At 47.0% G+C, this 15,809-nt stretch overlaps 1 protein-coding gene across 2 annotated transcripts in view; it reads left to right on the top strand.

The window, feature by feature from the left end:
• Positions 1–15,809, top strand: part of LOC120991952 (killer cell lectin-like receptor subfamily G member 1) — a 128,527-nt gene that overhangs the window by 101,872 nt on the left and 10,846 nt on the right. For both annotated transcript variants that reach the window (XM_040420696.1, XM_040420697.1), the window contains one exon: positions 101–249. In XM_040420696.1, coding sequence (XP_040276630.1) covers positions 101–249 — 149 coding nt within the window. The remainder of the gene's footprint in view (positions 1–100; positions 250–15,809) is intronic.

Genomic DNA, 15,809 nt, shown 5'->3' with positions numbered 1-15,809 from the left:
TGCCTCCTCATAGCCTCTACCTACAGTAACCAGCTTCCATTGCACTGTAAGTCACTGTCCATTGCCCCATAACCTGAGATCTGATTTCCTTATTTTGCAGACTTGTTTTCTCTGTGTCCCGATCCCTGGATTCTTGTTACAGAGAAGTGTTATTTCTTCTCTGAAAACAGAAAGAACTACAGAGACAGCAAAGAAGACTGCGAGAAACGCAACTCTAGCCTGGCAACCGTGAAGGAGGGAACCATACTGGTCAGTCCCCGGGCCCAGGGAGGGTTCATGGAGGAGAGAATGGCATTTCTGAGTATGAGGCTTTAGATCGGTTCCATATAACACTTCATCTGTGGCGTGGTGGACACTGGTGAATGTGATAAGATGGGTCACCTCAATCATCAGCATCACATTAAGGCTCCAGAGGATGGGGTCAGGTTCTATAAACATGTACATGGCCGGTCAATGTGCCTCTTATATCAGTCAGTGTGTGTTATATTAGATAATTGGGGTTGTATTGGATATTGGGGGTTGTATTAGATAATTGGGGTTGTATTGGATATTGGGGTTGTATTGGATATTGGGGGTTGTATTAGATATAGAGGGGTTGTATTAGATATAGAGGGGTTGTATTAGATATTGGGGGTTGTATTACACATTATTATTAATTATTAAAGTGACATTCCTTCCATAGTGCTGTACATATGATAAGCGGTGCACATACATAATACAGACAAAAGCATGAACAAGATGAGTTACAGAAGGAGAGAGGGCCCTGCCCGCGAGGCTTACAATTTACACGGTATGGGAGAAGGACACAGTAGGTGCGGGTGAAGCGGGTCATGGCGGTATAGAGGCAGCAGGGTCACTGGTTGGAGGCTTGTCTGAAGAGGTCGGTTTTCAGGTTTCTTTTGAAGGATTCCACTGTAGGTGAGAGTCTGATATGGTGGGGCAGCGAGTTCCAGAGTGTGGGGGATGCACGGGAGAAATCCTGGAGTCAATTATGGGAAGAGGCGATAAGAGGAGAGAAGAGAAGGAGGTCTTGTGAGGATCGGAGAGTGCGTCTGGGGGTGTATCGGGAAAGTAGCTCAGAGATGTAGGGAGGGGACAGGTTGTGGACGGTCTTGTATGTATTTGTTAGTACTTTGAAGTGAATTCGCTGGGCAATGGGGAGCCAGTGAAGGGATTGGCAGAGGGGAGAGGCAGAGGAGTAATAGGGTGAGAGGTGGATTAGTCGGGCAGCAGAGTTGAGGATAGATTGGAGGGGTGCGAGAGTGCTAGATGGGAGGCCACAGAGGAGAGTGTTGCAGTAGTCTAGGCGGGAGATGATGAGGGCATGTACAAGCATTTTTGCAGACTCCTGGCTGAGGAACGGGCAGATGCAAAAGATATTTTTGAGTTGGAGGCAGCAGGTGGTGGGAAGGGCTTGAAGGACAGAGCAGAATCCAAGGTCACTCCAAGGCAGCAGACTTGGTTGACCGGGGATAGTGTGCAGCTATTGATAGTGATAGATAGGTCTGTTGGGGGAGTTGAATGAAATGGTGAAAGATGATGAACTCTGTTTTATCCATGTTAAGTTTTAGAAAGCAAGAGAAGAAGAAGGAGGAGGTTATAGAAGATAGACATTGTGGGATTCTGGATAGTAAGGTGGTGATGTCTGGACCAGAGAGGTAGATTTGTGTGTCGTCAGCATAAGAGTGATACTGAAAGCCATGGGACTCTATGAGCTGTCCTAGGTTTAAAGTGTAGATTGAGAAGAGCAGGGGTCCTAGGACAGAGCCTTGTGGGACACCAACAGAGAGGGAATGAGACGAGGAGGTGGTAAGAGAGTGGGAGACGCTAAATGTCTGGTCTGTGAGGTATGATGTGATCCAGGAGAGGGCCAGGTCCGTGATGCCAAGAGATGAGAGAGTTTGTAACAGAAGGGAGTGGTCAACAGTGTCGAAGGCAAAGGACAGGTTAAGGAGAAGGAGGACAGAGTAATGGAGAAGGCAGAGGACAGGTCAAGGAGAAGGAGGACAGAGTAATGGAGAAGGCAGAGGACAGGTCAAGGAGAAGGAGGACAGAGTAATGTTTTTTTGGTTTTGGCCATCAGCAGGTCATAGGGGACTTTGGTAAGGGCAGTTTCAGTTGAGTGCTGGGGTTGGAAGCCAGTTTGTAGCCGGTTAAAGAGGGAGCAGGAGGAGAGGTGAGAGGACAGTTCAGAATGGACATGTTGTTTAAGTAGCTTTGAGGCATATGGAAGATGTGATATGGGGCGATAACTGGACAAAGAAGATGGGTCAAGGGAAGGGTTCTTGAGGATGGATGTAATGGTTTAAAACCAGATGGGAAGACACCGGTGTATATTTATAGGTTGAAGAGATAGGTTAGGGCTGGGATAAACACTGTGTTGAGGTTGAGGATGAGTTGGGATAGGATCGGGTCAAGTTCACAGGTGGTCAGATGAGATCTGGAGGGTAGGGTGGAAAGATTCTCTTCTATGATGGTGGAGAAGGTTTTAGGAGGAGAGGACTGAGCAGTTGTGTAGAGGGTCTGTAGGGACTGTACATTGAAGCTTTCTCAGATGTTGTCAATCTTTTGTTTGAAGTATGTGGCAAAGTCCTCAGCTGAGATGAGAGGAGAGGGTGGGGTCGCTGGGGGACGGAGAAGGGAGGTAAAACTGTTAAAGTTGTTTAGCCCTTAGGATTCCAGAGGTTTATTTTTCTTCCCTATTGTCCGTAGCTGTATGAGGGCTTATATTTTTGGGACAGGTTGTTCTTTCTAATGCCACCAGTAATTATGGCATAAAATGTAGTGGGAAGCGGTAAAAAAAGAATTCCAAATTGGGTGGAATTGGAAAAAAACGCAATTCCTCCACCGTTTTACAGGTTTTGTTCCCACTGCGTTTTGTTTATGGCAAAACGGACCCATGCCCTTCATTCTCTGGGTCAGTACGATTACAAGATACCCCATATGTGTAGGTTTTCTAATGTCTAAATAGTGTAAAAATAGATTTAAACTTTGATAAAAAATATATATTTTTACATCACCATATTCTGACCCCCATAACTTTTTTATACTTATATCTACTGAGCTGTTTATGGTCTACTGAGCTCATTTTTTGCGGAATAATCAGTAGTTTTTATTGATACCATTTTGGATTGTGCGTAACTTTTTGATCACATATTATTACATTTTTTTGGGTAAGAGAAGCGATGAAAAAATGTTGAATCGGGCATTTTGACCCTATTTTCCATTACGCCATAAGCCGTATTGGAAATTTTTTCTTATTTTTTAATAGTATGGGTGTTTTTGGTCGCGATGATACCCATGATGTTTACATTTATTGTTATTTAGGTATTTATTTTTTAATTATACGGAAAGGGTGGTGATTTCAACTTTTCTATATTTTTGATTTTTTTATATATTTTTAAACTTTTTTTTGTGATCATTTTGACGGTCTTATATGAGCCAATAAATAGTGTTTTTTTTATTTTTTATTTTGTTCTATAAGGGATTTTTCATTTGACATTGAAACCCTATTTTGCTCATTTCTTATCCTGGCTTGCCATCTGGTGGCCAAAATAAGAATTGCAGCATGAATACTTTCAGCCTCGTCAGTGAAGCTGAAAGTATTCAGCGCGACTACCGATGCCCACTTTGCCTCCAGGGGCTTCATGGCTTCCGGGTTTTTGCGCATTTAGATGCCGTGCCCTCACTTGGTCACGGCATCTAAAGCCTTTAATTACCGCGATCGGCATTATTGCCGGTCACGGTAATTAGTGGCAGGTCTCTGCTATTTGAAACAGCAGAGATCTGCCGGCCATGGTGCCCGCTGCACGTGGGAGGAGGACTGGCCCACAGGGGTACAGGGGAATCCCCTGGTGGGCCCCTGAGCAAAGTGGGGCCCCTACTCTCCCACCCCCTGCACATGGCACATAACACTTTAGACCTACTGCCCTACATACATATATTCAATGTACAGCACATCAACCAGCCGGTGTTCATATAAAAAAAAAAAACGTGTTAGAATATTTATTATATTTGAATGAATCCATATGGTGGGCCCCCAAAATAAATTTTACTGGTGGGCCCTCGGTACCCCAGTCCGACACTGGAGGAGAGATTGTATGTGGTGAAGTGATCCCTAAAATGAGATTTCTTCCATCGCCCCTCAGCAGCCCTGGAAGCTTGACTCCGTTTTTCCTTAGGCAGGTGTGCTAGTGCTGTCGGCGGTAACAGAGACCAGAGCTGCAGTTATTGTGCTATAGCTGTGGCCGGGTTCGGGGTGGCCCCAATGCTATGATGGGTCCCCTGGACACCGTTGAGGTGTCACCACGTGTTACTGCTCTCTGGAAGGGATGATAAGGCATGGTGCACCCCAATAGAGGAATTCAGGGGCAAAACAATACAGGCGAGGCATAGGGCTGGCTTCTCCAGTCTCCTCCCTGAGATGAGGCACGGGGCTGGCTTCTCCAGTCTCCTCTCAGGGTGAGGCATAGGGCTGGCTTCACCAGTCTCCTTCCTGAAACGAGGCATAGGGCTGGCTTCTCCAGTCTCCTCTCAGGGTGAGGCATAGGGCTGGCTTCACCAGTCTCCTTCCTGAGACGAGGCATAGGGCTGGCTTCTCCAGTCTCCTCCCTGAGACGAGGCATAGGGCTGGCTTCACCAGTCTCCTTCCTGAGATGAGGCATAGGGCTGGCTTCACCAGTCTCCTTCCTGAGACGAGTCATAGGGCTGGCTTCTCCAGTCTCCTCTCAGGATGAGGCATAGGGCTGGCTTCTCCAGTCTCCTCCCTGAGATGAGGCATAGGGCTGGCTTCTCCAGTCTCCTCCCTGAGACAAGGCATAGGGCCGACTTCTCTAGTCTCCTCCCTGAGACGAGGCATATGGCTGGCTTCTCCAGTCTCCTTCCTGAGACGAGGCATAGGGCTGGCTTCTCCAGTCTCCTCCCTAGGATGAGGCATAGGGCTGGCTTCTCCAGTCTCCTCCCTGAGACAAGGCATAGGGCTGGCTTCTCCAGTCTCCTCCCTGAGACGAGGCATAGGGCTGGCTTCTCCAGTCTCCTCCCTGAGACGAGGCATAGGGCTGGCTTCTCCAGTCTCCTTCCTGAGATGAGGCATAGGGCTGGCTTCTCCAGTCTCCTCCCTGAGACAAGGCATAGGGCCGACTTCTCCAGTCTCCTCCCTGAGACGAGGCATAGGGCCAGCTTCTCCAGTCTCCTCCCTGAGACTAGGCATAGGGCTGGCTTCTTCAGTCTCCTCCCTGAGACGAGGCATAGGGCCAGCTTCTCCAGTCTCCTCCCTGAGACGAGGCATAGGGCTGGCTTCTCCACTCTCCTCCCTGAGACTAGGCATAGGGCTGGCTTCTTCAGTCTCCTCCCTGAGACGAGGCATAGGGCCGACTTCTCCAGTCTCCTCCCTGAGACGAGGCATAGGGCTGGCTTCTCCAGTCTCCTCTCAGGACGTTTTAGAGGGTCAGTTCAGCAGCAGGCCCTCGCATATAATGTTTTAGTGTAATGTAAATTGCTAGTCAGGCATTCACATCATTCATGCACCAGAGAGCAAAAGAGTACGGGTGACTGATATAATTTAAATATATGTAATTTATTGACACTATAAAAAATGCATGCAAAAGTTCAAAATAAATAACCTCTAGGTTAAAAGTTAAAAATATATAATAATGTAGTCTCTTTGTTGACCACTAGATGGCAGCTTTCAGATTCAGATACTTTCTGTGTAACGCATGTAATTGCGTCTGTTCTCCACCAGATGGTGCTGTTCTTTAATAGACATGTGTTGCTGGTAAGTATTGTCTATGTATCAGAAGTTATTGCATCTATTCCCCACCAGATGGTGGTGTTCCTCGGTCTGCACGTGCTGCTGGTAAGTGTCTGTTAGTTAAATAAAAATAAATGTAACAAGTAACTACAGCCCCAAGAGGTGCACTCAGTCGGGTGGACTCACCCTGTCCACTCCCAGGGGTAATAAATATAGAATAAAATTAACTGGGCACTCTCAAGATATCTGAACCAATTGAAATTTATTAGCATATATTACAATAGCACTGAGCAACAGTATATATTGGCGGTAATAGTATACACTATACACTCACCTAAAGAATTATTAGTGCCACCTGTTCTATTTCTCATTGATGCAATTCTCTAGTCAACCAATCACATGGCAGTTGCTTCGATGCATTTAGGGGGGTGCTCCTGGTCAAGACAATCTCCTGAACTCCAAACTGAATGTCAGAATGGGAAAGAAAGGGGATTTAAGCCATTTTGAGCGTGGCATGGTTGTTGGTGCCAGACGGGCCGGTCTGAGTATTTCACAATCTAGTACAGAAGTAGATTACACAAAGAGAATGGCGTAAAGCCGCAGTAAAGGCCCCTCAAAAGAGCTTAACTCAGAAACTAAATGGAAAACCTACAAAAGAGCACTGAAAGCTGATGAACTATAAAAATATTGTTTTATTGGGTACATAATTAAAAACATACATGGAGATGACAGACAAATGCACGAAGTGCAGCACAATCCTGGGAGAGCTGGTAGAGTACAAAATGGTAAAAAGACAGAGGTGACCCGGGTAGGGATATATCTAAATAAGGCAAAGTTGCCATGTAAAATATATGTTAAAGGGATACCCACTATTGATGGAGATATGCATAATCTCGTCAAATATAAAGTGCAAGTGCAAGCTTATATATAAGCAAAAGAGAGGAGAAATAACCCCTCAATGTGGGTCCCTAAACACATATATATATATATACCTATTCAAGTAGTCTAAGCAGGTAAATAAAGTGCATGTGCAGATCACATAACAGTTTGTGAGAGAAAACACTTGGTAAGTGTTTAATCAAAAGACACAAGACAACCGCAGAATTTTAACAAGTAAGTAAATGAACAGGACTGAGGTCACATACCGTGTGTAAATGATGGTAAGTCCACAGGAAGACTGCACACCCCTATATTTCACAATCTGCTCAGTTACTGGGATTTTCACGCACAACCATTTCTAGGGTTTACAAAGAATGGTGTGAAAAGGGAAAAACATCCAGTATGCGGCCGTCCTGTGGGCGAAAATGCCTTGTGGATGCTAGAGGTCAGAGGAGAATGGGCCGACTGATTCCAGCTGATAGAAGAGCAACGTTGACTGAAATAACCACTCGTTACAACCGAGGTCTGCAGCAAAGCATTTGTGAAGCCACAACACGCACAACCTTGAGGCGGATGGGCTACAACAGCAGAAGACCCCACCGGGTACCACTCATCTCCACTACAAATAGGAAAAAGAGGCTACAATTTGCACGAGCTCACCAAAACTGGACTGTTGAAGACGGGAAAAATGTTGCCTGGTCTGATGAGTCTCGATTTATGTTGAGACATTCAAATGGTAGAGTCCGAATTTGGGGTAAACAGAATGAGAACATGTGTCCATCCTCTGATGGCTACTTCCAGCAGGATAATGCACCATGTCACAAAGCTCCAATCATCTCACATTGGTTTCTTGAACATGACAATGAGTTCACTGGACTAAAATGGCCCCACAGTCACCAGATCTCAACCCAATAGAGCATCTTTGGGATGTGGTGGAACGGGAGCTTCGTGCCCTGGATGTGCATCCCTCAAATCTCCATCAACTGCAAGATGCTATCCTATCAATATGGGCCAACATTTCTAAAGAATGCTATCAGCACCTTGTGGAATCAATGCCACGTAGAATTAAGGCAGTTCTGAAGGCAAAAGGGGGTCCAACACTGTATTAGTATGGGGGCACTGATAATTCTTTAGGTGAGTGTATAACAATATATAAAAAAAAAAACACACAACATACACCCAGCCAACCCACATTGAAGATCCCCTGGAGTACTGGGCAGCCAAACTCAATTTGTGGCCACAACTGGCCGAGTTTTCCCTGGACAGGCTTTCCTGCCCAGCCGGCAGTGTGGCATCAGAGCAGGTGTTTAGTGCGGTGGGGGCCATAGTTACGCCAAGGGGAACTCACCTGTCCACCCAAAATGTGGAGAAACTGACCTTTGTGAAAATGAATCAGGTGTAGATCAGACAGGATTTTCAAACACCAATGCCTGATGCATCAGACTAGATCATCCATGGTGCCACACCTAAACTTTCTCAAAAGAGACCTGTTTCTTCTGGCTACGTGCTTCAGCTACTATTCTGATGCTGCCACCCGCCTGATGCCATACACCTGCTGCCACCCACCATCTTCATCTGATACTGGTATTGCCCCCCAACTCACCACTATGTCACTAGCAGTGATTGTCAGTTCGCAGTATTCGCCAGCGAACACATGCAGGCTGTCATCTTTAGTAAGGTAGACTCACCCGTCCGGCGATGCACAGGTAAGCCCTTACCTGTGCCGGGAGTCAGTCTGAAATAAAATGCAGTCACTGGGAGTAGGCAGTTCCGAGAACAGCCGCCAGGGGCCTTCATCGGGCTGTTCTCTGAACTGCCTGCTCCCGGTGACTGCATTTCATTTCAGACCGGCTCACGGCACAGGTAAGGGCTTACCTGTGCATCGCCAGACGGGTGGAGCAGGAGTAAATTTGATAGATACCCATTTTGCCTACACTATGGCTTTGTCTCTCTGTACGCTACAGAGACCTATTCCCATATTCGCTATTGATTCTGCTCCTCTGTCTCAGAGAAACCTCACTCACATTGTCCATAATTTACACCTTCGGGTAGGGGACCACCATAACGAGTTGCTTTCATGTTATGTTCTGGAGGGGCTTCCCACTCCGGTAGTGCTGGCTCTTCCCTGGTTGGTAGCGCACAATCCAGTGGTGGATTGGCAGGCCAGGGAGATATTGGAGTGGAGTGAGCATTGCAGAGAGAATTGCTTAAATAGCAATTGCTTAATCGCCTCCATAGCTTCCCTACCTACATTTATTTCGGACTTTGAGGACGTTTTTTCTGAAAAGGGTTGTCAGAAGTTACCACCTCAACGTCCTTATGATTGCCCGGTTAACCTGATTCCCGGGGCAAAATTACCCAAGACCAGGTTATATAATCTTTCGGGTCCAGAGAGACAAGCCATGAAAGATTATATCTCCGAGAGCTTGGCTAAGGGACACATCAGACCCTCTTCTTCACCCGTGGCTGCAGGGTTTTTCTTCGTTAAAAAGAAAGATGGGGGCCTGCGTCCTTGCCTAGATTTTCGCAAATTAAACCGGATAACCATCCGAGATCCATACCCTCTTCCTCTCATTCCTGACCTGTTTAATCAGATTGCGGGTGCTAGGTGGTTCTCCAAACTTGATGTTAGGGGGGCCTACAATCTGATTCGTATCAGGGAAGGGGATGAGTGGAAGACAGCTTTTAACACCCCTGAGGGGCATTATGAAAATCTAGTTATGCCTTTCGGTCTGACCAATGCTCCTGCCGTCTTTCAACATTTCGTTAATGACATTTTTAGTCATCTTATCGGCAGGTTTGTAGTAATATTCCTAGATGATATTTTAATTTATTCGTCTGATCTGAGAACACATGAGGTGCATGTCAGACAGGTACTGCAGGTCCTACGGACGAATAAATTATATGCGAAAATTGAAAAGTGTGTCTTCGCCGTTCAGGAGATACAATTCCTGGGTTATTTATTATCTGCTTCAGGTTTCCGTATGGATCCTAGGAAGGTCCAGGCAATTTTAGATTGGGATCTTCCTGAGAACCTCAAAGCACTACAACGGTTCTTGGGCTTCGCAAATTTCTATAGAAAATTCATTAAAAATTATTCGGTGATTGTATGTAATGACCGGCGTCACGCACAGGGAGGATAAAGGGAAAGCCCTGCCCAAGGGAGAGGGAAAGGTGGTGACCCCTGACTCACCTTGCGGCTGGCACCTGACTGCCCTGACGTCCCTAGACGGGTTCCTCACCCGTGCGGCGATCACGTGCCTAAACTCTGGCTTTCCCTAAAATAAGCCCTAGATAGCTAGTCCGCACCACTATCACTAAGAGGGAAACACCAGGGAGAGGACAGACAAAACAGACAAACACATACACCCAGGTGGGCGACCACAATAGACCACAAAGGTCCAACAGGGATCCGGAGGGTAACGTTCTGGACCAACTACCAGAGAACGCAGCAACACAGCTCCAGAGGGTCAGAATAGATGTCCAGGCAGGAAGCTCTATATCTGGCAACCAGAGAAGTGTGAGAGGGGAATATAAGGAAGTTTGGGAGTGCTGGACAAGGAACAGCTGAGGAGAAGGAGCTACGGATCCCTGAGTGAGCCAAAAAGGGTTTGCAAAGCAAACCCAGAAAGCTACCATAAGGAAACAGCCCTATCTTACATAGAGCGCGCAGCCAACCGCTGCGACTTCCTGACCCCGGGTATAACGGAGTCAGGCGTGGCTCTTGACACCCTCGTGACATTGTAAAACCCCTTACTGACATGACTAGGAAGGGGACTGATTTTTCTAAATGGTCTGATGCCGCTAAAGTCGCTTTTTCCTCTCTAAAAGAGAGGTTTACCTCAGCACCTGTACTAATCCAACCTGATGTCTCTCAGCCTTTTATTGTTGAAGTCGATGCGTCAGAGGTGGGAGTGGGGGCTGTGCTGTCTCAGGGTCCGTCTCCTGGCAAATGGCGTCCTTGTGCTTTCTTTTCTAAAAAAATTATCTGCAGCATAAAAGAACTACGATATTGGCAATAGGGAACTATTAGCTATTAAACTAGCGTTTGAAGAATGGCGTCACTTTTTAGAGGGGGCAATCCACCCCGTCACTGTGATTACGGACCACAAAAACCTTCTGTACCTCGAATCAGCTAAGCGTCTCACCCCTAGACAAGCTAGGTGGTCGCTATTTTTTACCAGGTTTAACTTTTTCATCACCTATCGTCCTGGGGCAAAAAATACCAAGGCAGATGCGTTATCGCGTTGTTTCCCTGGAGGGGGTAATGTGAGTGATCCGGTGCCCATTCTTCAAAGAGGAGTGGTTGTCTCTGCTGTACACTCTGTTCTAGAGGGAAAGGTGTTAGAGGCCCAGGGGGACGCCCCGGTCTCTTGCCCCTCAGAGAAATTGTTTGTACCGTTGAACCTGCGTCTCGAATTATTAAAGGAACATCATAATTCGGCACTTGCTGGGCACCCGGGTAGTAAAGCAACCTTGGAGCTATTGTCTCGTCGTTTTTGGTGGCCAAGGTTGCGTCAGGATGTAATGGATTTTGTGTCTTCTTGTTCTACCTGTGCACGCGCGAAAGTCTCTCATACACGTCCTGCAGGGTCTCTATTACCACTCGTCATTCCCAATAGACCATGGACACATCTGTCAATGGATTTTATCACTGACTTACCTTTGTCTGCGGGTAAAACAGTTATTTTGGTAGTAGTGGACAGGTTTAGCAAAATGGTACACTTCATTGCGTTACCCGCACTACCTAATGCTAAGACTCTTGCTCAGGTATTCATCAGTGAAATCGTGAAGCTTCACGGGGTCCCTTCCGATGTTGTTTCGGATCGGGGAACCCAGTTTATTTCTAAATTTTGGAAAGCTTTTTGTTCCCGTTTGGGGGTACACTTGTCCTTTTCCTCAGATTTCCATCCTCAGTCGAATGGACAGACTGAGCGTACCAACCAAAACCTTGAGACATATCTAAGATGTTTTGTGTCTGAAAACCAAGAGGTGTGGTCATCATATTTACCGTTAGCTGAGTTTGCCATAAATAATCGTCGTCAGGAATCCACTGGCAAGTCACCATTTCTTGGTGCATATGGTTTTCACCCCCAATTCTGTACTTTCAAAGAGGGGGGGGGTCTTCTGGGGTTCCCGAAGAGGAACGGTTTTCGTCGTCTCTTTCATCGGTATGGCAGAAGGTGCAAGCTAATTTGAAAAATATGGGAGGTAAATATAAATGCATGGCTGATAAGAGACGGTCGCCAGGTCCGGACCTAGGAGTGAATGACTGTGTGGTTGTCTACTAGGAATATTAAATTAAAAGGTTCCCTCTTGGAAACTGGGTCCTAGGTTTATTGGCCCTTACAAAATAGTAGCCATCATTAACCCCGTGGCTTTTCGCCTGGAGCTACCTCAGACTTTTAAAATCCATAACGTCTTCCATAAGTCGTTACTCAAGAAATATGTTCCACCTCTAGAACCGTCACCGCTGCCACCCCCTCCTGTTGTTGTGGATGGTAATCTAGAGTTTCAAATATCCAAAATTGTTGATTCTCGTCGGGTCCGCCGCTCTCTTCAATATCTGGTGCATTGGAGGGGTTACGGTCCCGAGGAAAGAATGTGGGTTCCAGCGTCTGAGGTAAACGCCGACAGGTTAGTTCGGGCTTTTCATGCCTCTCATCCTGAGAGACCTAGTACTGAGTGTCCAGAGGCCCCTCGTGGAAAGGGGGGTACTGTCACGAGGGTGTCAAGAGCCACGTCTGACTCCGTTATACCCGGGGTCAGGAAGTCGCAGCGGGTGGCTGCGCGCTCTATGTAGAAAGATAGTGCTGTTTCTTTATGGTAGCTTTCTGGGTTTGCCTTGCAATCCTTTTTGGCTCAATCAGGGATCCGTAGCTCCTTCTCCTCAGCTGTTCCTTGTCCAGCACTCCCAACCTCCTTATATTCCCCTCTCCCACTTCTCTGGTTGCCAGATATAGAGCTTCCTGCCTGGACTTCTATACTGACCCACTGGAGCTGTGTAGCTGTGATCCCTGGTTGTTGTTCCAGAACGTTACCCTCCTGATCCCTGTTGGGCCTTTGTGGTCTGCTGTGGTCGCCCACCTGGGATTATATGTTTGTCTGTATTGTCTGTCCTCTCCCTGGTGTTTTCCTCTTAGTGTCAGTGGTGCGGAATAGCGATCCCACCGGCCCGTTCACTATCTAGGGCTCATCTTAGGGAAAGCCAGGGTTTAGGCACGTGATCGGCGTACGGGTGAGGAACCCGTCTAGGGACGTCAGGGCAGTCAGGGGCCAGCCGCAAGGTGAGTCAGGGGTCACCACCTTTCCCTCTCCCTTGGACAGGGCCTTCCCATTTCCCTCCCTTTGCGTGACGCCGGTCATTACAGCTATACAGGCACAGTGTCCTACACCGCTATACAGGCACAGTGTCCTACACCGCTATACAGGCACAGTGTCCTACACCGCTATACAGGCACAGTGTCCTACACCGCTATACAGGCACAGTGTCCTACACCGCTATACAGGCACAGTGTCCTACACCGCTATACAGGCACAGTGTCCTACACCGCTATACAGGCACAGTGTTCTACACCGCTATACAGGCACAGTGTTCTACACCGCTATACAGGCACAGTGTTCTACACCGCTATACAGGCACAGTGTTCTACACCGCTATACAGGCACAGTGTTCTACACCGCTATACAGGCACAGTGTTCTACACCGCTATACAGGCACAGTGTTCTACACCGCTATACAGGCACAGTGTTCTACACCGCTATACAGGCACAGTGTTCTACACCGCTATACAGGCACAGTGCTCTACACCGCTATACAGGCACAGTGCTCTACACCGCTGTACAGGCACAGTGTTCTACACCGCTGTACAGGCACAGTGTTCTACACCGCTGTACAGGCACAGTGTTCTACACCGCTGTACAGGCACAGTGTTCTACACCGCTATACAGGCACAGTGTTCTACACCGCTATACAGGCACAGTGTTCTACACCGCTATACAGGCACAGTGTTCTACACCGCTATACAGGCACAGTGTTCTACACCCCCTATACAGGCACAGTGCTCTACACCACTATACAGGCACAGTGTTCTATACCACTATACAGGCACAGTGCTCTACATCACTATACAGGCACAGTGTTCTACACCACTATACAGGCACAGTGTTCTACACCGCTATACAGGCACAGTGTTCTACACCCCTATACAGGCACAGTGTTCTACACCGCTATACAGGCACAGTGTTCTACACCGCTATACAGGCACAGTGTTCTACACCGCTATACAGGCACAGTGTTCTACACCCCTATACAGGCACAGTGTTCTACACCCCTATACAGGCACAGTGTTCTACACCGCTATACAGGCTCTCTGCAGCCAGGGAATAGCTATTTTATAACACGATTCGCCATGAATAAATTTGGATCGAATCTTTTCGGAAGATTCAGCGAACTGACCGAATCAAATTTTTAAGAAATTCGGTCATCGCTAATCACCAGCAATAAGGAGAAGCAGAGACAGTGTCCGTAGGTGGGAGTAGGAGTAGTGATTGGCATGCACTACTTTTTTGCGGTGCGGAGGCACGGACAGAAAACCCACGGAAGCACTCCGAAGTGCTTCCGTGGGCTTCCGATCTGTGCCTCCATTCCACACTGCACCAAATCTCCTGGAATGCGGACCCATTCAAGTCACCTACACCCAGTAATGTCACCTACGCCCAGTAATGTCAGGCACACACAGTAATGTCACCTACAACCAATAATGTCACCTACGCCCAGTAATGTCAGGTATACACAGTAATGTCAGGTACACCCAGTAATGTCATCTACACCCAGTAATGTCACCTACACCCAGTAATGTCAACCTACACCCAGTAATGTCATCTACACCCAGTAATGTCATCTACACCCAGTAATGTCAACCTACACCCAGTAATGTCACCTACACCCAGTAATGTCACCTACACCCAGTAATGTCAGGTACACCCAGTAATGTCATCTACACCCAGTAATGTCAACCTACACCCAGTAATGTCATCTACGCCCAGTAATGTCACCTACACCCAGTAATGTCAACCTATACCCAGTAATGTCAACCTACACCCAGTAATGTCAGGTATACACAGTAATGTCACCTACACCCAGTAATGTCATCTAGACCCAGTAATGTCAGGTATACACAGTAATGTCACCTACACCCAGTAATGTCACCTACGCCCAGTAATGTCACCTACACCCAGTAATGTCACCTACACCCAGTAATGTCAGGTATACACAGTAATGTCACCTACACCCAGTAATGTCACCTACACCCAGTAATGTCATCTACACCCAGTAATGTCAGGTATACACAGTAATGTCACCTACACCCAGTAATGTCATCTACACCCAGTAATGTCATCTACACCCAGTAATGTCACCTACACCCAGTAATGTCAGGTATACACAGTAATGTCACCTACACCCAGTAATGTCATCTACACCCAGTAATGTCACCTACACCCAGTAATGTCAGGTATACACAGTAATGTCACCTACACCCAGTAATGTCACCTACACCCAGTAATGTCACCTACACCCAGTAATGTCATCTACACCCAGTAATGTCACCTACACCCAGTAATGTCACCTACACCCAGTAATGTCATCTACACCCAGTAATGTCACCTACACCCAGTAATGTCAGGTATACACAGTAATGTCACCTACACCCAGTAATGTCACCTACACCCAGTAATGTCAGGTATACACAGTAATGTCACCTACACCCAGTAATGTCATCTACACCCAGTAATGTCATCTACACCCAGTAATGTCATCTACACCCAGTAATGTCACCTACACCCAGTAATGTCAGGTATACACAGTAATGTCACCTACACCCAGTAATGTCATCTACACCCAGTAATGTCACCTACACCCAGTAATGTCAGGTATACACAGTAATGTCACCTACACCCAGTAATGTCAGGTATACACAGTAATGTCAGGTACACCCAGTAATGTCATCTACACCCAGTAATGTCACCTACACCCAGTAATGTCATCTACACCCAGTAATGTCAGGCACACCCAGTAATGTCAGGCACACCCAGTAATGTCAACCTACACCCAGTAATGTCAGGTATACACAGTAATGTCACCTACACCCAGTAATGTCACCTACACCCAGTAATGTCA

Source organism: Bufo bufo, chromosome 2 (assembly GCF_905171765.1).
Source record: "Bufo bufo chromosome 2, aBufBuf1.1, whole genome shotgun sequence".
Lineage (NCBI taxonomy): Eukaryota > Metazoa > Chordata > Amphibia > Anura > Bufonidae > Bufo > Bufo bufo.
This window is presented reverse-complemented; position numbering and strand designations above follow the sequence as displayed.